The following is a 25,154-nucleotide window of genomic DNA, read 5'->3' as shown; positions in this document are numbered from 1 at the left end:
TTTTAACTGTAATGTGTTATTTGATATTTGATTTAAAGTAAATGTATTTTAAATTCACTAAATTGCATCTTCATCATCACAAATGTGTAATGAAAAATATATTTAAATACATGACATACAAGTTTTAAAAAATACATTCGTTTTCCATAAATGCTTGTTAGAACATTCAGCAGTACACTTGAACCACATTTCAAAGACGATAGAATTATGAAAAACATATAAAGATGTACTTAAATCCTACTTAAATCGGTAACCAAAATCGGTAACCAAAAAAGTTGACGGTAGCCATTGACTTCCATAGTATGGGAAAAAACACTACCTTCAACTGTCTGGTTACCAACATTCATCAAAACATCTTCTTATGTGTTCAGCTGAAATAAATACATAGAGGTTTGGAACAACTTAAAGTTGAGTAAATTAAGACAATTTTCATTTTTGAGTTCAATTTTCATCTCTTTAAGTGGGTCAAAAAAGCAGTATTGAGTTTAACTAGTTGCATTTAATATGAATTTTCATTTAATTGCAAATAACATCCAGTTAAATATCTGAATACGTTATAGTTAGTTCAGCCTTAAGTATATTCTTTGAAAGTATTTTATTTCTGTAATAACTGCTTGTTTTAATAGTAGCCTATACTTTTTTTTCAGAAGGGCAGGCAAACACCACTCATATTTTCTTCAGAAGAGCACAACTTAGTTTGAAAATAGCAGAGCCCTCAAACAACTATAACAATATGAACATGTCTGTGCTGGAAGAAAGTTCATGCAGTAACCCTCAAGTTGACAGATTGCCTTGTTTCGGGATCAGTCCCAAAACCACTGGTCTAGTTCCATCACAGCAGTAGCATTACATACACTATCACAAACACTGACAGTCAAAAACTATCACTGATTCACTGTCCATTTGTGGGATGAGACGTGCTTCATTCTCTAATCAGGACCATGTGAGCTTTATCTGCTGTGGTTTTGGCCATCTGTAAACAGGACACAAAAAACGATGAAAACCTCTTTATGGTTTTCTTCTTTACGACTGTCGACTCTTGGTCTGTTTCCTGTGATCAGCGCACACAGGAAGTGCTCTCTTTCTGTAACGGGCACATGAGGCTTCAGGCCTAGTCAAAATCACCTTGTTAGTTTGAGCGTAAGTGTGTTTCCAGAGTGCAGTCGACAGTGCTGTTGGTGTTGAATGTTCCTCAGGTTAGGGAGCGTTTGCTTTTGTTTTTCTTGCTGGTGATGTGGAGAGTCCTTCCGAGCATGCTTCATTTTGCATAGGGGAGGATTGTGGGAGGAGGGTGTGAAAGCAGATGCTCCATCTACTGTTTGTTTTGCTCTTTGTATTAACGTTTGTGACATTACACAATCACCTGTTTACATAAGGTCAGTATCACTATGAAAGCTCATCTGAAGTTACATGTGTCTTCAGTCAAAAGCACACCATTTATATAATTTCATGTTCATATGATATGATTTGATATATCTTCATCCTTAGCTTCTGACCAGTTGACATTTAATTTTTACTATCCTTAAGAAAAAATATGATATTCTATAAACGTAATGTTTATATATATATATATATATATGTGTGTGTGTGTGTGTGTGTGCATGCGTGCATGTATTTACAAAATATCACATATTTTAAATAAAATCTAGAAATCGTCTTGAAAAACAGTTATTGCATCTGAACATGGGTGTCAAAAATAGATATTTTATAGCATGTATTTTTAGAACTTGCAGGTTAATATGTATAAAGATACCAGTATTTTTAATTTATATTTTTAATTCAATTGTAATAATGCATTTACTGAATTTTGCTTTATTAAATCATCTGTGCTGTCAAACTGAAAGTAAATATTTTCATTAAAAAATGTATTTTAATCATTTTGTTTTAGCTTGGTACAACGACAGTGTAAGGTCAATTATTATTATTGTTGTTATTTTAATTTTCAGTATTATTTTTGTATCATTCATTTAGTACTGTATTATAGATTTTGTTAATGTTTTGAATTAGATTTTATTTGAATATTTTCTGTTATTGTTTTACTGTAGTTAAAGTTGTTGTTTTTTTATTAGCTTTTACTTAATATAGCTATATAGCTTTTATAAAGTTTTATTTTTATTTTATTTATTATTCTAAGCACTTACCTAAATGAAAGTGAGAATTTTTGCTTTGGTAACTAGCTGAAACAAAACTATTTATTTTTTTATTTTTTATTTTTATTTAATTTCATTAACATTATTTATTTAACTCTTTAAACAACGCTGTCTTTGTGATATTGCACACAAAAAATGTCTTACACTTACACTAAATGGCTCTTCATATATGAAAATATAGCTTCCTTTAGTATTTTAAAAAGGCAGCGGCTATTTGCACTGTGTAAATAGCGATGGATTCTATTTACACTAAGTGCAAATAGCAATAGATGCTATTTACACTCAGTGTAAATAGAAATTAGATGCTATTTACACCAAGTGCAAATAGCATATTTTTTTAGTAACAGATGCTATTTACTCTAAGTGCAAATAGCTATAGATTCTATTTACACTATGTTAAAATAGCAAGATTTTCTGCTATGTATACTACTTATTGCAAATAGTGGCAATTATCTGCACCTCAGTATTGTAGTACATTATAAAACAGTACGCAATAATAACGTATTGAGTGTAAATGATCATTTTAATTCAAATTTATTAAATGGATGCCACCTTATTGGGACAATAAAGCCCTCCCTACACCTACCCTAACCCTACCCGATACTTTATTTTCAACTTTTTGATTATTTCCTTCATTTTTATTGAAAATAAATGCCTTTCTGATGCGATATGAGATTTGAAAAGGGAGAAAAAAATGTTTGGCAAAAGGTGGGCTCGAACTCGGGTCTATCGCGTCAAAAAGCATGCACATTACCATCTACGGCACTGAAACTGATGTTAAACTAACTTCTTTTTTATTGTTGACTAACCCAATCACACGTTAGTGGGCGAAGTTAGTGTAAATTGCCTTTGCCAACAAGATGGGCTATTTGCACTTAGTGTAAATAGACACTCCGTTTTAAAAATGGGTTCCTTGCAAAGAGAGTGTCATATTTGAGTGTCTTTGGTATCAAGTTTGAAAGCTCCTGCCTTGTTTAAGTGTATGCATTCATTGGTGTCATTTTGGTCCATCAGGTAGAGGATGAGAGCGCTCTCACGGCGGTGTACGTAAATATCCCCCGGGTGCGTCGGATTACCCCTGACCCCTCCAGTATCGTCGCTACTCCATTACAGGAATTCCCAGACCCTCCCGATACCCTTCTGTTAGACTCTGCAGGATGGGAGATCCATACTGACGACCAGAGCGGGCAAGATTACTACTACCAACCCTCTACGGGCCGCAGCACCTGGGAGTATCCGCTCAGCTACTCCATGGAGTCGTCAGTGGGGACGGAGGAGGCCCGTTCTCCTCCCTCGTTCCCCCAGTCTCCCATCAGCTCACCCCTAGTCCCTTCTCCTCGGAGGTGGAGCTCGGACTGGGAGAAGGTGCTGGATGAGAATACTGGCAGGCATTACTTCTTTAACCCCGTGTCAGGTCAGAGTTCCTGGGATCCCCCGGAGGACATCACCCCACCAGGGCAGTTTCTGGAAGATTGCCCGGTATGGAGGTTTTATGTTTCCATATTATGGTATTTGTGTGCATATAGACCTTAGTCAGGTTAGACGCCATATTGGATTTTACATAGATGAAAACGAGGCTGTGAGGGTTTGACAGTCGTTACACAACTTTACAGGCTGTCAAAAATGAAATGTGGTGCTACCCTGACTAAAATGGGATGTTGTGGCCTAATGGTTAGAGAGTCGTACTCGTAACCCAAAGGTTGCGAGTTCAAGTCTCAGGTCCGGCAGGAATTGTAGGTGGGGGGAGTGAATGTAAAGGACTCTCTCTACCTTCAATACATGACTGAGGTGCCCTTGAGCAAGGCACCGAACCCCCAACTGCGCCCCAGCCCTTTCGCTTTCAAAATCTTTAGCTTTTTTTAATTATTATTTTTACTATTACAGTAAATTATTATTATTACACTGGTTCTCAACAATTTTGACTCCACGGCCCCTATTGCCCACAACAATATTCGAAGGCCCTTTGACTTTTGCAGTTGAATATATTTTTTACAATTTGTATTTTAGAATAGAATAGATGTTTTTTGATTTCATTAATGTACATTACTTTTCAAAGTTTAGAAATCAAACTTTAAAAATGTATCCTTCTTAATACAGCATACATAGCCTTGGCAGTTTTTGAGGGGATATTTGTTGGTTTTGGGATTTTAGTTTGCTTGGCATATTTTATTGCTTGCTTTGTCTTATTTATAACCATTTTAGTTCAAGTCATCTTTGGATCAGACCTCACACTATCAACCTGTAAATTATATTTAGTATAAATATCATGTAAATGATTTTATAGTTATGGTTATAGTTGTCATTCTAGGTATCAGTGGGTATTAAACCAGTGGTTTTCAGCCATTTTGTCTCCATGATCCCCCATTGTCCACAGAAATGTTCAAAGACCCCATGGTTTAAAAAAAAAAAAATATATATATATACAGTGTCCTCCAAAAGTATTGGAATGGTAAAGACAAAATTGGTCCAGACATTTACAAATATGATTAAAATATGAATATGAGACAAAACTACAGAATGTCACATTTTATTATTGGGTGATTCAACACATAGATGTTTTACCAGCTAAGAAGTTCAGCACTTTTATAGTTTCATCCCTCTATCTGATGTGAGCATAAGTATTGGAACAGTTGCCTCACAGGTCTTTCTAAGTGATCAGCTGTGTCCTGTTGCATTAATTCTTCAGATATTAAAAGCAGGGAATGTGTCGTATCAGTTATATCCATTACTTCTGTATTCTGAATCTTGCTTTCAATGATGACACACACAAACCAGGATGAAGATGAGGGAGCTGACTTTGAGAGAAAAGCAAGCAATTTGGATGCTAAAAGAAAAGAGGAAGTCAATTAGAGCTATAGCAAAAACAAAGGGCATGGAGAAATCAAGAGTTTGGAAACCACCAGCGACACCAGCAACCAACAACTACCTGATCGGCTGAGAAAACAACAGTAGTTGATGACAGACAAATCATAAAAGCTGTGAAAATGAACCCCAAAAGACGTGTCTGTAAAATCACCAACAACTTCCAGAAAGCTGGGGTGATGCTCTGACAATCTACTGTCCTCAGGAGACTTTGACACAGAATTACAGATGCTACACAGCAAGATGCAAACCTCTGACTAGCACCAAAAATAGAAAGGCAAGATTAGAGTTTGCAAAAAAGCATAAAGGTGAGCCAGAAGAGTTTTGGAACTGTGTTTATGGACCGATGAGACAAAGATTAACCTTTATCTAACCTTTATCAAAAATGTGGAGAAAAAAAGGGAACACAAATGATCCCAAGCATACAGCCTCATCTGTAAAGCATGGTGGAGGTGGTGTCATGGCATGGGCATGCATGGCTGCCTCTGGAACAGGTCCTCTCAGCTTTACTGATGACTTAATGTATGATGACAGTAGCAGAATGAATTTGGAAGGGTACAAAACCATCTTGCCTACCAATATTCAAGAAAATGCCACCAGATTCATTGGGAAGTGCTTCATATTGCATCAGGACAATGACCCAAAAGACCCTGCCAGTTCAGTCAAAGAATTTATAAGGGCAAAGAAATGGAAAGTCTTAGATTGCCCAAGTCAATAAAATCTGATTGAACATGAATTTCACCAGCTGAAGAGGAGAGTAAAGGCAGAAATTCACCAAAACAAACAACAATTGGAATTGGCTGCATTAAAGGCTGGGAAGAGTATTTCAAAGAATGAGACCAAGAGTCTGGTGATGTCTATGGGTCACAGACTCACTGCTGTGATTGTATGCAAGGGATCTGCAACTAAATAATAGCTTTTAATCTTTTCTATATGCCTTATGTTCAACTGTCCCAATATTTATGCTCACATCAATGAGTGGGATGAACTCTAAAAGTGCTGTTCTTTTTATTTGGTAAAACATGTATGTGTTGAAACGGCTAATAATAAAATGTGACATTCTGTAGTTTTGTCTCATATTCATCTTTTAATCATATTTGCAAATGTCTTGACTCCACAGCCAACAGAGCAATTTTGTCTTTACTGTTCCAATACTTATGGAGGGGACTGTATATATTCACCTTATTTTTCATGTAAACGCGGACGCCGCCATTTTCGAACTATAATGTGTCAGATTTCCGGTAAAGCACTTCCGCTAATATTAGTTGTATTGTGATTACGTAGTTTTGCGTCGACTGTGTAGATTTTACAGGCTAGTTAACTTTTAATATGGACTACAGAAAGACTGGCGTACTTTGCGCAGTTAGAGGGTGTCATAATAGCTGGTTCAAAGGTAAAAAATACCTGCAAGACATTTGTTTTGATCATAATACACGCACAAGAGCTGAATGTGGATGTGGGGCACCCTATGATTTGCACGCACCTCCGAAGGGCGAAGAAGCTAATTTCAAGACCTTATATTACTTTTTTCTCCCTGTATATGCACACACACAAACACAAATCATAATGTCAAGATGCAATTTATTTTGATTCCCCCCCAACATACACTGAAAATGATACAGTTTAGCAGTGCTAGGTAAATAAACACCAATTCGTCACTTTTTCAAAACTCATGGAACAAAAGGAAACACATATTTAAGTTATTTTATAACTTATTTTGGATGCTATTAATCCGACCTAATGCTGCACAGTAATCAGTTTAAGGATAAGGACCAAAAAATTGCATTACTAATTTAAAACTATCAACAAGTGCTTTCACAGATGAAAGAGATAAAACATGTCATCATTTATTCACATCATTCCAATACTTTGAATACTTTCCTCAGTGGAACAAAAAAGGAGACATATGTTAGCCACAGTCACCATTCACTTTCATTGCATATTTCACTGCATATTTTGTCCATGAAATGAATGGTGAATGAAGCTAACATTCTGAATGCACATTTGCGCCACTTTGACTTGCATTCACGTCTGCTTTTAAAAACACGAAATCGCTGTCTATTTCATGTACCAGCACTCGACCGACTTTTCCGCTGTGCAGGTAACGTAGCTACTGATATGCCTCCGTGCTTTTATAATTCCGCATCGAAGACTCGTCTACTCCGAGCGACAACACAACAAAATTTAAAATGTCCTCATAAGTTATGGCAGGCCACTTTTTCATTTCATCCTCCCACTGTGTTATACACCGCGGGTGTGGTAAATATTTACCATCACGGCGTTTAACTGTGTTCTCCCCACATCGCTCCTTACCTACAAGGTAGCGAAACGGAAGTCTAACACATTATAAGGAAGTACGTCATCGTATTTACTTCCGCGTTGCAAAATAAGGTGAATATATATATATATATATATATATATATGTGTGTGTGTGTGTGTGTGTGTGTGTGTGTGTGTGTATTTGTGTTTTTTAATATTCAGCATGTAAAATTAGATTGCCTCATCTAAATATGCATATATACAAGCCTTTCAAGACAGTTCTTAAGCAATTTATTGATTGCATTATTTTCATCATTAATAGAAAAAATACTGTATTCCGATTTTTCGTTGGTTTGGCTTATTTTATTGCTAGTTTTATCATTATTTTTCTCCTTATATTTGATCAGTTGTTTCCTACTAGTAGACTAAAGTATTATATTGACTTGTGTAACCCAGGTTACTAGTGGGTAGTAGCAGAGATAGAATAATAGAGCAAATAATAACATCAAAAGGATGAAAGGTGCAGCGAGAATAAATGTGTACCTGTGATTAATAAAATATTTATGAACATAAATATTTATAAATGTAAAATAATGAGGATTATAATCGCATCCAATGAAATCGCGTTTTGAATGAAGTCATTACGTCTTCTGCTATCGCAGCAATTTTACAACGCAGTGCGTTCCAGATCTTTTTTTTACCACGTTGCAGCTATGAGACATTTAAACTGATGATGGTCTCTGTAGAGGGGCATACAGAGACTGGACAAGAAAAGAATTGCCCTAAGGAATCTAGACACCCGTCCAACCGATTGCATATGACACATTCCCATTAAGGAATTTACCAAGAGGATTAGCAGGAGTGAAGTGCACTGCCCAAATTACTGTTGGTGAGAGAAAGGTTTCCTGCCTTCTGGACACAGGGTCCCAGGTAACCACGGTTCCCTGGTCATTTTATGAAGAAAATTTGTCAGATTGTCCTCTTAAATCGTTGGATAACTTGCTGCAAGTGGAAGGGGCGAATGGACAAACAGTGCCTTATCTCGGATATGTGGAACTGACTCTAAAATTCCCCTGAGAGTTCCTTGGAACAGAGACGGAAGTACCTACTCTAGCCCTGGTAGTTCCAGATTTGATGAACACGCCTCAAGTTCTGATTGGCACAAATTCATTAGATGCCCTTTACTGTAACTATGTCCAGCAACCCGCATCCTTTCCTCAATCTAACTTCCATGGTTACCCTGCAGTGCAAAAAGTTCTGGAAGCAAGACACAGACAAGCAAGTGCTGATGTAGTAGGCTGGGTGAAATTCAAGGGACAAGTTCCAGAGTTGGTACCCGCGGGATGTACAATAGTCCTTGATGGACATGTTCTGGTTAACTGCCCTACTTTTGAGAAATGGGTAGCTTTAGAGTCACCAACTTCACCCACCTTACCTGGTGGTTTGCTGGTTGCCAGCTGTTTGCATACCTTACCCCCCAAGAGGCAACACCAGTTACCCGTTATATTAAGGAACAAAACCCAGACCGACATTACAATCCATCCCAGAACTATAATCGCTGAAATGCGGGCAGTCCAAGAGGTGATGGAGAGTGAACAAACAAATTCCAGCGCTGTGAATGAAAAACTACCTGCTCGTTCCAATCTCAAATTCGACTTTGGAGATTCTCCCTTGACGCCTGAATGGAAAAAACGGATTACAGATCAACTGAATAACATGCCTGAAGTCTTTGCTTTGCATGATTTAGATTATGGTCATACAGACAAAGTCACTCACCGTATAAAGCTTAATGACGAAACCCCTTTTAAACACAGGCCTCGACCCATCCATCCTCAGGACATTGATGCTGTATGGAAACATTTGCAGGACTTGTTAGCTGCTGGAATCATCTGAGAGTCCGAATCTCCTTTTGCTTCCCCCATAGTGGTTGTAAAGAAGAAAGACAATTCTGTACGTCTGTGTATTGATTTCAGAAAGCTCAGTTCACAAACCATCAAAGATGCATATGCCCTGCCGAATCTGGAGGAAGTCTTTTCGGTGTTCACAGGTTCAAAATGGTTCTCTGTCCTTGATTTAAAATCGGGATATTATCAGATTGAGATGGAGGAAGCTGACAAGAGTAAGACTGTCTTTGTGTGTCCCAGGATTCCCCAGGGGATCACCAATGCCCCAAGTACGTTTCAAAGGCTGATGGAGCGATGTATGGGTGATTTGAATAAGAAGGAGGTGTTGGTTTTTATCGACGATCTGATAATTTTCTCTGAAAGTTTGGAAGAGCATGAGTTGCAAGGCTGTTGCACGTTTTAAAACGGCTCAAGGAGTATGGACTAAATCTGTCACCTGAAAAGTGCAAGTTTTTCCAGACTTCTGTTCGATACCTTGGTCATATTGTATCTGAGAGTGTAGTGGAGACAGATCCAGTGAAAATCGAGGCCCTTAAAACCTGGCCAAGACATAGAAACCTCAAGGAATTAAGATCCTTCCTGGAGTTTTCTGGATACTATAGAAGGTTCATTCAGGATTATTCTAAGATAATCAAACCCCTTAATGACCTCACAGTAGGATATCCACCTCTTCAAAAAGGTCAGAGACAAGGGAATGAGAGCAAACAGTATTTCAACCCAAAAAAAGAGTTTGGGGACAGATGGGATCAGTTCTGTCAACAAGCCTTTGACATGATCATTGAGAAACTCACCTCTGCACCTGTCTTGGGATTTGCAGATCCAAAGCTTCCTTACATTCTGCATACCGATGCCAGTACTACTGGGCTCGGGGCAGCCTTATATCAGAAACAAGGAGGACAAATGTGGGTGATCGCATTTGCTAGCAGAGGGTTGACGAGAAGTGAAACCAGGTATCCAGCTCACAAGCTAGAATTTCTATCTCTTAAATGGGCAGTTACCTCCAAGTTCAGTGATTACCTGTACGCAGCAGAATTTGTGGTTGTAACCGATAGCAACCCTTTGACTTACATTCTGATGTCTGCAAAGCTGGATGCTACCAGTTATCACTGGTTGTCAAGTCTGTCCACCTACAATACACCTCCGTGAACTTGAGATGAGAGCAGATGTCCGTCGCTGCTCCAGGAGATTCAGTGCTTCAGAACTGAATATAAACGACGATTGAGAGAAAAGCAGAGTGTGTCTGAGAGTGATATCTTCAAACGTGTACCATCGGGAGTTTTCCTGTTTCTTCATATGTACATTTGAATGAGTTTCCTTGTTTTTTTTTGTTTTGTTTTTTGTTTTCTCCTTGTTTTGGTTCCATGCGATGTTCTGTTGATGTTCATCTGCTGAATGTAGTCTGCTCTGTATGCGAATCGAATGAAGTGAGAACCTTTCCTGGATTGTGAACTGTCTCAACTCTCTTCTGTGTGCATAACGGTGGAGTTGGATTGGCGAGCCACCCGTTAACTGGAGCTTGTGAACAATTCTGTTTTGGAAGAGCACAGAAATCGAACTTATTCATCTTCAAACGGTAGGAGTGGAATTTCATATCACACTTCCTATTTTGGCATAGACTTTAGAGACTGCGGATTTCATCAATTCCTGGATTCTTGGACTAAATATATGAACTGAATGTTTTTTTTTTTTTTCAAAGAATCATTCTGAGTGTTCATGACAAGCATTGGACTCTTGATTTATTTTGAAGTGTTCAGACAATGTAATTTTATTTTAATGGGTGTTTCTTTCAGAAATTTGTTGGGTAAATGTTCAAAGTGTTAAATAACTAAACTAAGATCAAATTTAAGACAAAACGGTTAAAGAAGGGAAAAGGTTGATTACATGCTTAATGATAAACAGCCTTAAAATTTTACTTGGTGAATTAGCTATCAACAAATAAAAAAAACAGAAGGGAAACATCAACTTACTCTGATGAGTGATATTGCCATAAAGTCTGTGAGGGAAAAAAACGGTACAAATCCTTACTATTGAATGTAAACTAAACTGAGGTCATTGTACACTGAGTGTGAGATACCAAATTGTTTTTTTAATTTTTATTATATTTCTGTGGTCACTGTTAAAATATAATCTTTTCTTATTCTTACCTCAACCCCGTATCTGAGTTGTTCACTGCTGTCGCACCATCTCTCTCCTCGGACGAACCTAGACTGCTGAACTTACTGGTCCATTTTTTAAAAAAACTTGCAAGATATTCGGGTGTCACGGGTTACACTTGCATTAAAAATAGTATAATTAAAATTAAAATTTGTAATGTATGTGACAAATGAAAATGCAAAAATAATGCAATGAATAAATTTCAAAACTGTTTCTCAAGCACTGCCTTTTTCTGCCAAAAAAAGGTTAATAATAAGTTCTGTTTCCATCATGAAAAAAACAAAATTTACAAACTACATGAAAAATTAAATTAAAAATATAACATTTATGTTTAAATTGAAACTGTAAAAAAATTTGTATTATCTTCTTTACTCCCCAAAACGTAGCCTCCGTTTCCTGAGGAAGACTACCCAGCATCTCCAGATCTGGAGGAGGAAGCATCTCCTCTCTCAGTGCCAGCAGACTATTGTTTGATTCATGTGAAGAAGGTCTCAATCCCCAGGGCCGGTCTGGATCACAGCGTCCCACCAGGCTGGACCCTCAGCATCGACCCTGAAGGGGCTTGGGTCTTCACGAGCGACTACACGCAGGAACAGGTACAGTACAGGACACTCGACACTGACCTCAGCGTGTCCTTGTTTTGGACTGGCTTACTTATTATTTGGGCTGATTAGCTTGCTATTATTAGTGAGGTGTATGATAGTATGGCTGTAGGCTAGTTTTGTAATTTGGTGAACTTAATGAAGCGTCTTGTTGACAGTGGATCAAGTCGCTAGACGATCGAGGACGGACGTACTACTACCTTCGAGACGGCAGCAAGTCCCAGTGGAACTTACCTGAGGTACAGTGAGAACATTTTGGAGCGCCCACCTAAAGGCCTGTACACACCAAGAATGATAACTATACAGGTTATATGTTGTGTTTATTATAATTTTATGCAGTTATGCTGTCTTCTTCTTTAAAAGCTTGAGGTCTTTAAAGTTGGGTGGATTCTGATTGGCTGTTGATGTTCATCAGCTGGAAGAAATAAGTCTGATTTCAGTGATATCGTTTGATTATTGTGATTATTAAAACTTTAGAGTTATTGTTATAGTTATCATCTTTGGTGTGAACAGGCCTTAAAGCAGTGGTTCTCAGCGTTTTGTGTCCAAAGCCCTCCATCATCCATAACATTATTTAAAGGCCCCATGACTTTTTGTGATTAGCTGTTTGTGATATGCTGGTTAGGGACTAAATGGATAGTTCATCCTAAAATTCAAAGTCTGTTATCATTTAATAACCCATGTGTTGTTTCAAACCTGTATGACTTTCTATCTTCTCTAAAACACAAAATTCAATATTTTGAAAAATGCTGGTAACTAATCGTTTCAGTTCCCATTGATTTCTACAGTATTTTTTGTCCATACTATGGAAGAAGTAGTTTGGTTGACAACATTCTTCTAAATATCTTCTTTTGTGTTCAGTAAAAGAAAGCAAGCTATACAGGATTGGAATGACATGAGGGATAAGATTTTTATTTTTTAATTTTTGCTTACTTATTCCTATCAGTAAAGTTTTTTTTAGAGCTGGTATAACTAGAAAAATGTATGTTCATAAAATGACTAAAAATGGGCAAGGCTTTCATTTTGATAACTTATCCAAGTCTATAAATCATACTTTTAGAATAAGACTTTTCTCCTGGCTGTCAAGAAGTAAATTAAACTGTGATGTATCTTGATTTTTTGCTGTTTTATCATATCTTAATCATTCTTCTTAAGGATCCATTGAAAGATTGCTGAGAAGCACTGTCCTAAAGGGATAGTTCACCTGAAAATGAGTGATACTGGGGCTTACTTTCATGTTGGTCTGACCCCAAATGATTTTATATATAAAGTGATAACACAAAATTATATATGTGGAAGAATGTCCATGTTTCTGTTTTCCTTTTGTAAAATTGGATCTTAATTAATAAACTGGGGGGGTGTAGGATTTTCACCCAGAAATTGCTTGTAGATTTCACAAAGAAAAGGCAAGTAACAAATTTAATTAAACTTGAAATTTTGAATTAGAAAGACTAAACATGTATTCCAATAACAACTTTGAAAAATCATTTTTAGTGTACGAACATGCTCAAAAAAGTAAAAAAAAAAGAATGTCATAAAAGTACCATTTCTGAATACAAATTCTCTCTGACACTTGTAGTACTCTGGAAGTCCAGGACCGTATGGAGTGGGAAATGGCGCCTCAGTAGAGCAGGATACAATGGGATCCAAGCAGAACTGGAGGCACAGTGCAGGATACCAGGAAGATGTATGTACTCACACACATTTTCTATGAATTTCTACCACCGCATGTGTTTAGTTGATCCAGCAGCTCACCCACACTCAAAAACAAAGAGTGATGTCCTGATGCATGTGATGCACACCTGATCCTTCTCGCGTGTCCTTAGTGACCGTGTTTCCTAAATAGGTTCCAGAATGCACCTGAGACTTGGTTATAGAGCTGCTCTATTTACATCCCTCCTACCCACCCAGTATGTTAGATCCTATCATTTCAATATGCAAATATAAACTCATTTATCCTATTTTCACTGAACTGATCCATGGAGATTACTTCAGTTATGAACACACTAGCATACTGTACTGTATTACTAATGGTGTTTACCTTGGTGTGTAATGGAAAAATGTAGCTGTGCACTGAAAATTTTATATTTTGACCAAAGTTAAATGATCTTCTCTGTATTTTGAGTTTCTAGGGCATTATTGTACATTCATACACACATGATTTTGTCTTAACAGAGGAGTCATTCAACATGTCCATTATAACAATGCCTATAGAGATTTACAATTTCATTAATTTACATGACTTTTCAAGGTTTAGAAATCACACTTTTAAAATTTAAAACTTTTAAAATGTAAGTTTTCATCAGTTTTTTTTAGTTGGTTTGGCTTACTGTATTTACTAATGCATTGAAAAATTGTGGTGTAAAAAAATGAAAACTGCTGCTCTTTTTTCAGTATCTAGTATATTACTGTACTGATTTATGTGTTATTTTCTCTTAACAGAAAAGTCACTCATCATATCCTCAGCATACACCAGACAGCGACACCTACAGCTATCCTGAGATGCCACCTAATGTAAGACTCCGCATCAAACATTTATGCCTTTTTAAATATAAATTTGATTTCAATTTGACAGTAAAATACATGAATGAAGGCATCATATTTAAGCATTATTCATGTGATCATTTTATGCTCATAATGTGCTCACTGGCATGAATTATAGCTAAAATCATGTGAGCTGATGAGTAGACATGCCAAATCATTATTGAAATGTTTTTCTCTCTCTTCTATGGTAAGTGTTGGGTTTGGTAATGCCAGTATAGATGTGTTCCATAAATTGGACTGGAGAATATAATTATACAGTTACACAATACATGCCGAGTAAAAGTATTTATGCAGGTTAGAACTAGTGGAGCCATGTCTAATCGAAAGTTTTTGATTATGACTAGAAGAATGACCTATTTAATTCATTTAAAACAGTCTGTACACAGCAAACAGATCACCAATACTCACTGTAAACACATGAAGAAAGATCTAAGATTACAAAACATCTGATATCAATATCCACATGCATGCAATATTATTTTACCACTCTGTCCCCTGGCGGTTACTAGTGAGACTTGCTGCCTGATTGCTGCCTTCTACTCAAATATGCAAATACCAAATGTGTCATGATACTTGATACCATGGGTTTTGACATAATATCATGGCAGTGCTTTGTTTGTTTTTTGACATTTACTAGGGTAGTACTGTAATATTCTTTGAAATATCTTAGAGTTACATAAAATTAATTATTCAGAACCATGGCAAATATCAAAGTACAGTAGTATTACCATTACTGTTCAAACTCCTATTAAATTTCACAAATAATTACAAGGAAACAGCAAATAATACATTGAATTGAATGTGAATGTACTCCAGTAATCTTTGTTTTCTTTTACAGTGTATATAAGCATATACTATACTAGCAAATCTCAGCTATGTGATATATTGTCTGTCGTTTATATCGTCACAAAGTATTGCTATATTGTTGCACAGCTCTTTATATAATGTTGGATATATAAGTATGAACTGCTAAATGTTCCTATAAAGCATGTTCAGATAGTTTGAATAGTAATATTATGGTTTTACTGTGGTTAAGGCGTTTTAGCTCAAACTATTCTTGACATTGTGCTGAAAAACACGTCTTATCTGTGGATACTTGTGATTTTATTATATGTGCATTTTAAAGAGTAAAATGTATTGTTAAATGATTTGCTCCTAAATTTAAAACCATTAATACACTTAAAATGGTAAAACAGCTAAGCAGTAATCTACATTTTCTGCTTGGCATTTTAAGGTGAACATTAAAGGCTATAATTTACTTTACTTTCATGATGTCAGATATTATTCTGTACATTTTTTTCCTACAGAGAGGCTGTATTAACTCATTAATTATTTTTGATTTAGGTTTCAAATTTGGAAAAGGCTGGAATCCTGAACAAAACTAAGGTGTCTGAAAACGGGAAGAAAATTAGGTAAAGTTAGTCATCATGAACTCAAATCAGTGGTTATAGTGGTTTGCTAGCTATAACTATATTGGATATAGCTCTAAAAATTTAAGGCAACCAGCTTCAGCAGATATTTGAGTTTTCTCGACTTCTTTTTGGAGATGTTTGAGTACTTTCAAGTTTCATAAACTTAAAACAACAAGTTGAGAAAACTCAAAAATCTGCTAAAGCTGGTTGCCTTAAACGTTTAAGTTCTCTCAATTTTTGATTTTTTTACAGCGCTGTAAAAAAATCAAAAATTGAGAGAACTTAAACGTTTAAGGCAACCAGCTTTAAAGTTTGCTCAACTTTTTTTCTTACAGTGTGTACTTTATATAACATTAACATGAAAAATACTTCCAAAGCATTAACTCATTTCAGTTAGTAGAAATTTCAACACGTATTAATGCATTAAAATAAAATATCTGTTAATATTATTTAATGGACTTATACTGTAACAATGAACAGTTGTATTTTTATTAACTAACATTAATAACAATGTCAAATGTATTGCTCATTGTTATTTTTTTTAATGTTAGTTAACTCATTAGCTAACATTCAACAATGGGACCCTATTGTAAAGTGTTACCATGAAAACTGTTATGTCAGTATGTAGTGTTTTACCAATCGTCCCACAGGAAGAACTGGAGTAATTCCTGGACTGTTCTCCATGGAGGAACACTGACATTCCATAAGGATCCAAAGTCACCAGCTGGAGCATCGGTGAGAAATAAACTCCCAAATGTGGAATTTGCATTCTTTCATTTTTGTTTCACAACACTAAATGTATTTTATTTTACATAGGGTAAATCAAATCAGATAGTCCCAGAATTCACAGTGGAGCTGAAAGGGGCAACAATTAACTGGGCAACCAAGGACAAATCAAGCAAGAAAAATGTTTTGGAAGTATGGCTGTTACATCACTACCTACGATAGTGCTGTGTACTTTACTTTCTTGACATTCCATGTGTGTTTGTTCATTCAGCTGAAGAGTCGTACTGGCGTGGAGTACCTGATCCAGTACGACACCGAGAGCATCATCACTGACTGGTATAAAATCATCACAGACACCATACGCCAGCTGGTGAGTCCAAAAATTAACATTGACAAAACCTGGTTATGTTTTCCTCTGCATAATCTACAATTGTGTGTTTCTGCGTTGCTCTGGGCCAGGATCTGGAACAGCACCACTCTGAAGAAGAGGAGGAAGTCGTCGAGAAGTCCTCAAGCTTAGACAGAGAGGACAGACCCTTCGACAAAAGAACTATGAGCAATGGTAGTGCTTCAAATGATTCTTAACCCTCTGGTATACGCATAATAAGTGTAACTTTTTATTTTGAATCAAAGTAATGGATCAGTTTTTGTTTCAGTATTCTTTAATATTTAGTATTTTGAGGGGATTTCATGGTGCTAGATAATATTCAACTTGACCCTGGATCACAAAACCAGTTTTAAGTCGCTGGGGTATATTTGCAGCAATAGCCAAAAATACATGGGTCAAAATTATTGATTTTTCTTTTATGCCAAAAATCATTAGGATATTAAGTAAAGATCTTGTTCCATGAAGATATTTTGTAAATGTCCTACTGTAAATATATCAAAACTTCATTTTTGATTAGTAATATGCATTAAGAACTTCATTTGGACAAATTTAAAGGCGATTTTTTTGCACCCTCAGATTACAGATTTTCAAATAGTTTTAGCTTAGCCAAATATTATCCTATCATAACAAACCATACATCAATGGAAAGCTTATTTATTCAGCTTTCAGATGATGTATAAATCTCAATTTCGCAAAATTGAGCCTTATGAGTGGGTTTGTGGTCCATGGTTATGTTTATAGTTTCATATAATTCCCATTTTCAATTTCCATTTTATATGGTGGTAGATTTTGATCAGTGTAACTTTTTTAAACTATTTAAACTTTTCTATTTGTGTGTGTATGTGTGCATGTTTATGTGGTTTATGAGGACACAAATTTGTATAATGACATGGGTATAACAGAGGTATTACAATATGAAGGTGGTTTATGAGGACACTGCCTATGTCCCCGTAATTCAAAAGGCTTTAAAAACATACTAAATTGTGTTTTTTTGAAAATCTAAAAATGCACAAAGTCTCCTGTGAGGGCTAAGTTTAGGTGTAGGGTTGGTGTAGGGCAATAGCACACAGTTTGTTCAGTATAAAAACCATTACGCCTATGGAGAGTCCCCATAAACCACAAACACCAACGGGTGTGTGTGTCTGTATGTGTGTGTGTGTGTTTATAAGTTTTGTACTATTGCAATAATCAAAGCATTTAAAAAATTCGAAAAGTCAGCTTTTCAGTTTAAAAATGATCAAAGACCACCAGAGGGTTAAAAGAATAGTTCACCCAAAAATGAAAATTCAGTCATCATTCACTCATCCTCATGTTATTCCAAACCTGAAAGATTTATTTTTTTTGTCCAACATGAAATGTCTGTTTTACCCACAACCAAATAAATGTGAAAATGATTACAGTAAATTTTATCCATTAATAAAAAACTAAAGATACTAAAAATGTTTTGAACAGAAAATGCTGAAAGCATAGTAGAGGATATAGAAAATGTGTGTAAAAATGCCTCTTTTTGTATATTAGCATCTCGTCATCCTTCATCCACTTCGACACCTGAAGCAGATCAGAAGAAGGTCCGTACCAAACTGAAGAAGTTTCTCCTCAAGCGGCCCACCCTGCAGTCAGTCAAAGACAAAGGATATATCAGAGGTCGCCCACCGCTTTCCCGCATCCATTTCCTGCTACTTTTACTGAACATTTTGGATGAAAAATGATTCTAATGTGAGCCTTTGATCCTTCTCCCACAGAAAATGTATTCGGATGTCACTTGCACAATCTTTGCAGCCAAGAAAAGACGAGAGTGCCCAGCTTTGTGGAGAAATGCATCCGGACAGTAGAGAAAAGAGGTGTGTTACACCATTGCCAAACATGTTGATTATTGAAACTGACTTTGGATCGATAATTTAAATAACTGATATAATTAAATATCAAGACCAGAACCATGTCATGAACATTGGAAGGTCCATTGATGGTCTATTTATTTAAAGGAAGTGAATAATTAAAGGATTTAATTTTTAGTTTTCATCACTGGTATTGCCGTGCATTGTTTACCATGGTAGTTGTCAAGTATTAAATATTTAGTTACTTATTTCTGACCTCACAGTCTTCTAATGATTAAAAACTGAAGTGTCATGTTTGTTTTCTGTCTAAAGCCTGCCTACTATGATTTGATTGGCCATCTCGGTCATTTAGACATTGGCGAGCGCTGTTAGACTGCTGAGGCAAAATAACATAAAAATACAACTTTTGAATAAATCTGCCTGAACTGATTTTTATTGTTGTTTTCCATCAGGTTTGGAGATCGATGGACTCTACAGAGTTAGTGGGAATTTGGCAGTCATCCAGAAACTGCGTTTCAAAGCAGATCACGGTAAAATTCATCAGCATGCATTTTACGCTTCATCAGCTCGTCTTTACTTCATGTCTGCTCCAAGATTTCATACTCTCTATTATAGCTTGTTAGTTTCTTCACTAGTACATTTGCTCATAATAAGAGCTGCAAATTTAATTATCACAATTACTGGTGCACAATTTGTCCTGGACAGTTTAAACTATGGATAAGTGACACCTCAAATCATTTGGGAGAAATTGAGCTATTCATTTTCTAAGAGACAGTACTTTTGATATTTAATGCTAACACTAGAAATATAATTCTTTAGAGGGGAAGCACCACTTATTAATTGTCACATTCCTTTTTTTCCTCATATTTGGTTAGTAATGATTTTCAATGACCTAAGCGTTTTCACTTGACCGTTTGACTGACTCGTGTGTCTCTCCAGAGGATCTGGACCTGGAGGAGGGGAACTGGGACATCCATGTGATCACAGGAGCGCTGAAGCTCTTCTTCAGAGAGCTGCAGGAGCCTCTCTTCCCTTACAATCTCTTCAATGATTTCATCAGTGGCATCAGTAAGATCCTGATTGAATGGATTATACATAGAAACATGAGAGTGGGACTCTAGCGGGGTTCCAGTGTGGGTTTTTCAGTGGCTAAACAGAAGCACATTTCCGACACTGGTATTTGTGAACTCTTTTGTCAGATGTCCTTACTTTGATTCTTAAATTGAACTAGATAACATGATCTTCAGATTTTACACAGACTTGTGGAGTTTATGCAGCTCAAGTGCTGCTTACAAAAGCAAGAGGAGGACAAGCTAAATACTTTCTAAAAAAAAAAAAAAGACGTTCTGAAATATGTTTTCGATTCTTCACTCAAATTATGCTGATAATACAGATTTGTAGTGAAAATAGTGTATAAATAGTTTAACAGTGTAATATTGTATTGTTGTATTAAACTACATTTTTTTATTTTTTTTGACTGTTCAATATTGATATTTTTATTCAATATAATTATTATGCTGATAATATTAGTTGTGAAAATACAAAATACTAAAAAATGCAAAATATAATTTTTTTAATGATTTTTTTGTCCTCTTTTTTGAATCCACAATATTGATATTTTTATTTTATTTTTTATTTAATGTCATTATACTGATAATATACTACAAAAATGCAAAATATAATATTTTTTTGTTCTTTTCTCTGACTTTTTGACTGTACAATATTAATATAAGTATTATGCCGATATCATTTGTAGTTAAAAAATAAATAAATTATTCAACTCTAAAAATGCAAAATATAATTTTTTTAATGATTTTCTGTCCTCTTTTTTGAATTCACAATATTGATATTTTTATTTTATTTTTTTATTTAATGTCATTATACTGATAATATACTACAAAAATGCAAAATATAATATTTTTTTGTTTTTTTCTCTGACTTTTTGACTGTACAATATTAATATAATTATTATGCCGATATAATTTGTAGTTAAAAAATAAATAAATTATTCAACTCTAAAAATGCAAAATAGAAATATTTCCATAATTTATTCTCCTATTTTCTTACTTCAAAAAAACAGATTTTTTTATGTGATTATTATGCTGATAAAATTATTTGTGTTATATTATACTACAGAAATGCATTAAACTACAAACATTTTCATAAATTTTCATTCATTATAAAACTTTTTTCTATCTATCTATCTATTAATCAGTCTGTAGGGAGACATTAATTGTACTTAATTTTTTGTGTGTGTGTGTGTGTTTTGATACAGAAATCCCTGATTATTACAGTAAAATCGCACACATGAGAAATCTGGTACGGTCTTTGCCACCACCCAACCGTGACACAATGGAGGCCCTCTTCAGCCATTTACGCAAGTATGTTTTTTATTTTACATGCATGTATTTACATATTTTTAATAAATATTACAGCATGTCTCTTTCTTTCAGGGTTATTCAACATGGTGATGAGAACAGAATGACTGTGCAGAACGTGGCTATCGTTTTCGGCCCAACATTACTCAAACCGGAGATGGAGACGGCAAACATCGCCACTTACATGGTCTTCCAGAACCAGATTGTAGAATTCTTACTCAATGAATATGAGTCCATCTTCCACATGTGATTGACATGAACTTGCACTGAATACAAAACCCACTCAAATGCTGGAGATGACGGAGCAAAACTGATCTCAGTCCAGTGAGAGGGACAGTATGTGACAGATCTGTGAAGGAAAGCCTCCAAATGGCACATTTTGCAGCTGGTTATGTATAGAGATGCTACTGAAATCTAGAACAGTAGCATCTAGGATTAATATATTAATATCACTGAAACGTTTTACATGAGCAGTTTAAATGTTGGCCAATACACATTTTAAAACTGTATAGCTAAAATGTAGTTTAAAATAATGAGCTGTGTTTCCTTTTAGACTTTAAAGAGAGCTGAATCACAGGAAGTTATGGAAGAATACCAGTGAGCTTTCTTTTTCAATAGTTTTCAGCTACTCCTGGTTTTTCTTGCTACAGAAAGAGCAGGTCAGTTAAATAATGTTTTAGTTTAACTTTGCTTTCCTGTGCTCTTTTGTCTTTCTGTAGAGTCCTGCAAAACACTGGAAGTTTGTACCCTATTTGTTTGGATTTGCAATGTGATAATAGGTGAATAATATTAAATTACAACATTTTTATGTTTAGGTGTCAATTTTAGTTTTTTTTATATCATTATTATTATTATTCTTTAATACTTGCTTCTGTAACATAGAACTTTACAAAGAAAATACTGCAGGCCTGTTATGTAAATTGGAAATGCTAAGTTGTAAGACTTGTACATTGTCATTAAAGGCACAATATTTTAGATTTTTTGGTACCAAAATATAGAATCTGAATTTGCACATAGATTAAGCATTACTATTTTATGAAAATTGGCACACTCATATAGTAATCACTGTAAGTGTGTGTGTGTGTGTGTGTGTGTGTGTGTGTGTGTGTGTGTGTGTGTAAAAGGCATATTTATGCTGTACATTACCCGAAGTAAGCAAGCTTTTAATAAAGTAACTCTTTTATAAATTAATGCTTCATTGTTACTCACTTTTTTGTTGATTTGTATTAATATTGACAAATTGATTTGGTATACTGATAGCTGTTAAAAGGTTTCAGCTTAATTGGCATACTCAAATCATATTGTGCAAATTTAGGTTTAACTTAAATTAAACCAATAAAAAATATTATCTTTAGCAAATAGATATGGATTTTGAATTGATGAGCCTATATATATATATATATATATATATATATATATATATATATATATATATATACACAGTGCTGCTGGAAAGTTTGTGAACCCTTTAGAATTTTCTATATTTCTGCATAAATATGACCCAGGGCTGGGCGATATGAGCAAAAATTCATATCTCTGTATTTTTTTGCTGATTTGCGGTATACGGTATATATCTCGGTATTTTCTACGCTTTTGTATTTGGATTAAACAAATAAAGTGAATGCAACCATGTAGGCATATGTTATGTGCAAAAAGGAGTTACAATCACATTACATAACATTGTAACATTGCCATCTAAAAACGAAAATAATGCTTTTAAAGCAGAAGTTAAATTTACTAAACTAATAAATAATAAAAAAGCCTAATTGAGTAAAAATACTATTTTGATTACCCCGTTACAGTTAGTGCTATCATACAAATACACTTATGTTTAAAAATTCTACGTCACGTTTTTTGTCCAACTACAAATATTTAAGCAAAATGTATATTTTAGTCAGAATTATTGCGCTCTGTCTGTTTGGCGCGCGGCGGCGCTGGCTCTAAATGAAGTCTGTGAAGTTTAGCAGAGAGGCTAAAGGCTCATGCGCTTCTGACAGCAACAATTGAAATATTTCCATGGCTTTCTAACATTTACAGATGGAGAATATACTTGTGAAATGTAAGTTATGCATTAAGGAAAATGGCACATCTCAAACACATTCGTTGCCTAATGGTTAGAGAGTCGGTCTCGTAATTCAAAGGTTGCGTTGCGGGTTCGAGTCTCGGGCCGGCAGGGATTGTAGGTGGGGGGAGTGAATGTCCAGCGCTCTCTCCACCCTCAATACCACGACTGAGGTGCCCTTGAGCAAGGCACCGAACCCCCAACTGCTCCCCGGGCGCCGCAGCATAAATGGCTGCCCACTGCTCCGGGTGTGTGTTCACGGTGTGTGTGTGTTCACTGCTGTGTGTGTGTGTGCACGTTGGATGGGTTAAATGCAGAGCACGAATTCCGAGTATGGGTCACCATACTTGGCAGTATGTCACTTCACTTCACTTCACTTCATTAAACAGCGCGAGAAGCATCTCTGTCAGCAGCATCTGAGGGGGCGAGCGCGAGCCACTTTAAATTGAAACTATAAATTATAGCTTACTATATCTTACCATTTTTGTTGCGCGAAAGTAGATTGTATGTATTGTATGGCCACGTGAACTTTAAGAATCATATACATTTTTTGTTTGTTTGTTTGTTTAGATAAATCAGAGTGGTCTGACCAAACGATTAGACAAACTAGGTTTTTTATTCATTTTTTTTTTTTTTAAATCATCCAAGCACCCGATTCCTAGCCATTTCTAATATGCATATGATTAATATGACTAAATATTATTAAATTGTAGAGAAATTCCAGGATCAGTTCCCTCTTCACATCGGGTCAGTTGTAGAAAAATCTGATAACTTTTGACGTTTAATCCAGGTGTGAAAATAATTCATATCTAGCAAGAGCACGGAGAGCGACATCTGGCAGTAAAATAAAGTCTGATCATGTTTGTGGAAGTGAATCATGTCACGAACAAAGGAGATTACTGAGGACCTCGGAAAATGAGTTGATGTTGCTCATCAGACTAGAAAAGGTTACAAAACCATCTCTAAAGAGTTTGGACTCCACAAATCCACTGTCTGACAAATTCAAGACCACTTTTACCTTCCCGAGAAGTGGTGACCAACAAAGATCACTCCAAAGCACAGCGTGTAATAGTCTGCAAGGTTGCAAAAGTTCCCAGGGCAACTTCTAAGCAATTTCTCACATTGGCTGATGTTAATGTTCACGAGCCCACCATCAGGAGAACACTGAGAACATTGATTGGGTTCTCTTTGTCTACTTTCAGGACTTATATGAAAATCTGATGATGTTTTGGGTCATATTTATTCAGAAATATAGAGAATTCTAAAGGGTTCGCAAACTTTCAAGCAGCATGTGTATGTGGGTGATTCTATAATTGGAGATACATTTGGCATTTCAGAAAGTTAAGGAAAATAAACTGTTCACTAACAGAAATTCTTTCCAGTGTCTTATTGAAAACATATTCAATTTTAATAATTTAGTGCTTGCCAAATACAAATTACTTCGTTTTTTTTACTTTTAATGAAAAAAATTAAATGTCTTTATGGTATTGTTTGTCAACTTTGTTACGTGCAAATTAGGCAATGTGCAGGAATAACAATAAATCATAACCGGAAAAATCCTTCTTGTTTCATTAGACAAACAGTCCTTACATTCCAGCAATCGAAACTGAGATAATATTTCACCTATGTATACCTTAAAAATTAAAAAAAAATACCTATGTCTTAAAAGAACTGTCCACTTGGAGCAACTGAAAATGTATTATATACAAAATGTTGTTGAAATATTATAAAGGTGCAACAATATCACAATAATGTTTATGAGATTTTATTTTTATTTTTTGTGAAAATAGTTCATAAACAGAGTTGACCCTTTAAGTAACAGAATTGAGAGTATTATCCAGTGGACTGTCAATTCTGTTACACTATTGTCAGCATTGT

The 25,154-nt window shown here is 35.5% G+C and overlaps 1 protein-coding gene across 2 annotated transcripts in view; it reads left to right on the top strand.

Moving 5' to 3' along the window:
- arhgap27 (Rho GTPase activating protein 27) overlaps nt 1-22,404 on the top strand; it is a 48,803-nt gene extending 26,399 nt beyond the window's left edge. For both annotated transcript variants that reach the window (XM_079388901.1, XM_079388902.1), the window contains exons 3-18: nt 3,165-3,629; nt 11,716-11,925; nt 12,090-12,170; nt 13,511-13,618; nt 14,374-14,445; nt 15,820-15,887; nt 16,538-16,622; nt 16,704-16,805; nt 16,885-16,983; nt 17,073-17,175; nt 18,520-18,645; nt 18,744-18,842; nt 19,289-19,366; nt 19,776-19,904; nt 21,112-21,217; nt 21,290-22,404. In XM_079388901.1, the coding sequence (XP_079245027.1) occupies nt 3,165-3,629; nt 11,716-11,925; nt 12,090-12,170; nt 13,511-13,618; nt 14,374-14,445; nt 15,820-15,887; nt 16,538-16,622; nt 16,704-16,805; nt 16,885-16,983; nt 17,073-17,175; nt 18,520-18,645; nt 18,744-18,842; nt 19,289-19,366; nt 19,776-19,904; nt 21,112-21,217; nt 21,290-21,464 (2,106 nt within the window). In that variant the 3' untranslated portion in view covers nt 21,465-22,404. The remainder of the gene's footprint in view (nt 1-3,164; nt 3,630-11,715; nt 11,926-12,089; nt 12,171-13,510; nt 13,619-14,373; nt 14,446-15,819; nt 15,888-16,537; nt 16,623-16,703; nt 16,806-16,884; nt 16,984-17,072; nt 17,176-18,519; nt 18,646-18,743; nt 18,843-19,288; nt 19,367-19,775; nt 19,905-21,111; nt 21,218-21,289) is intronic.
- Nucleotides 22,405-25,154: the final 2,750 nt, after the last annotated feature.

The sequence above is a fragment of the Barbus barbus genome (genome assembly GCF_936440315.1).
Source record: "Barbus barbus genome assembly, chromosome: 32".
NCBI classification, from domain to species: Eukaryota; Metazoa; Chordata; class Actinopteri; order Cypriniformes; family Cyprinidae; genus Barbus; species Barbus barbus.
This window is presented reverse-complemented; position numbering and strand designations above follow the sequence as displayed.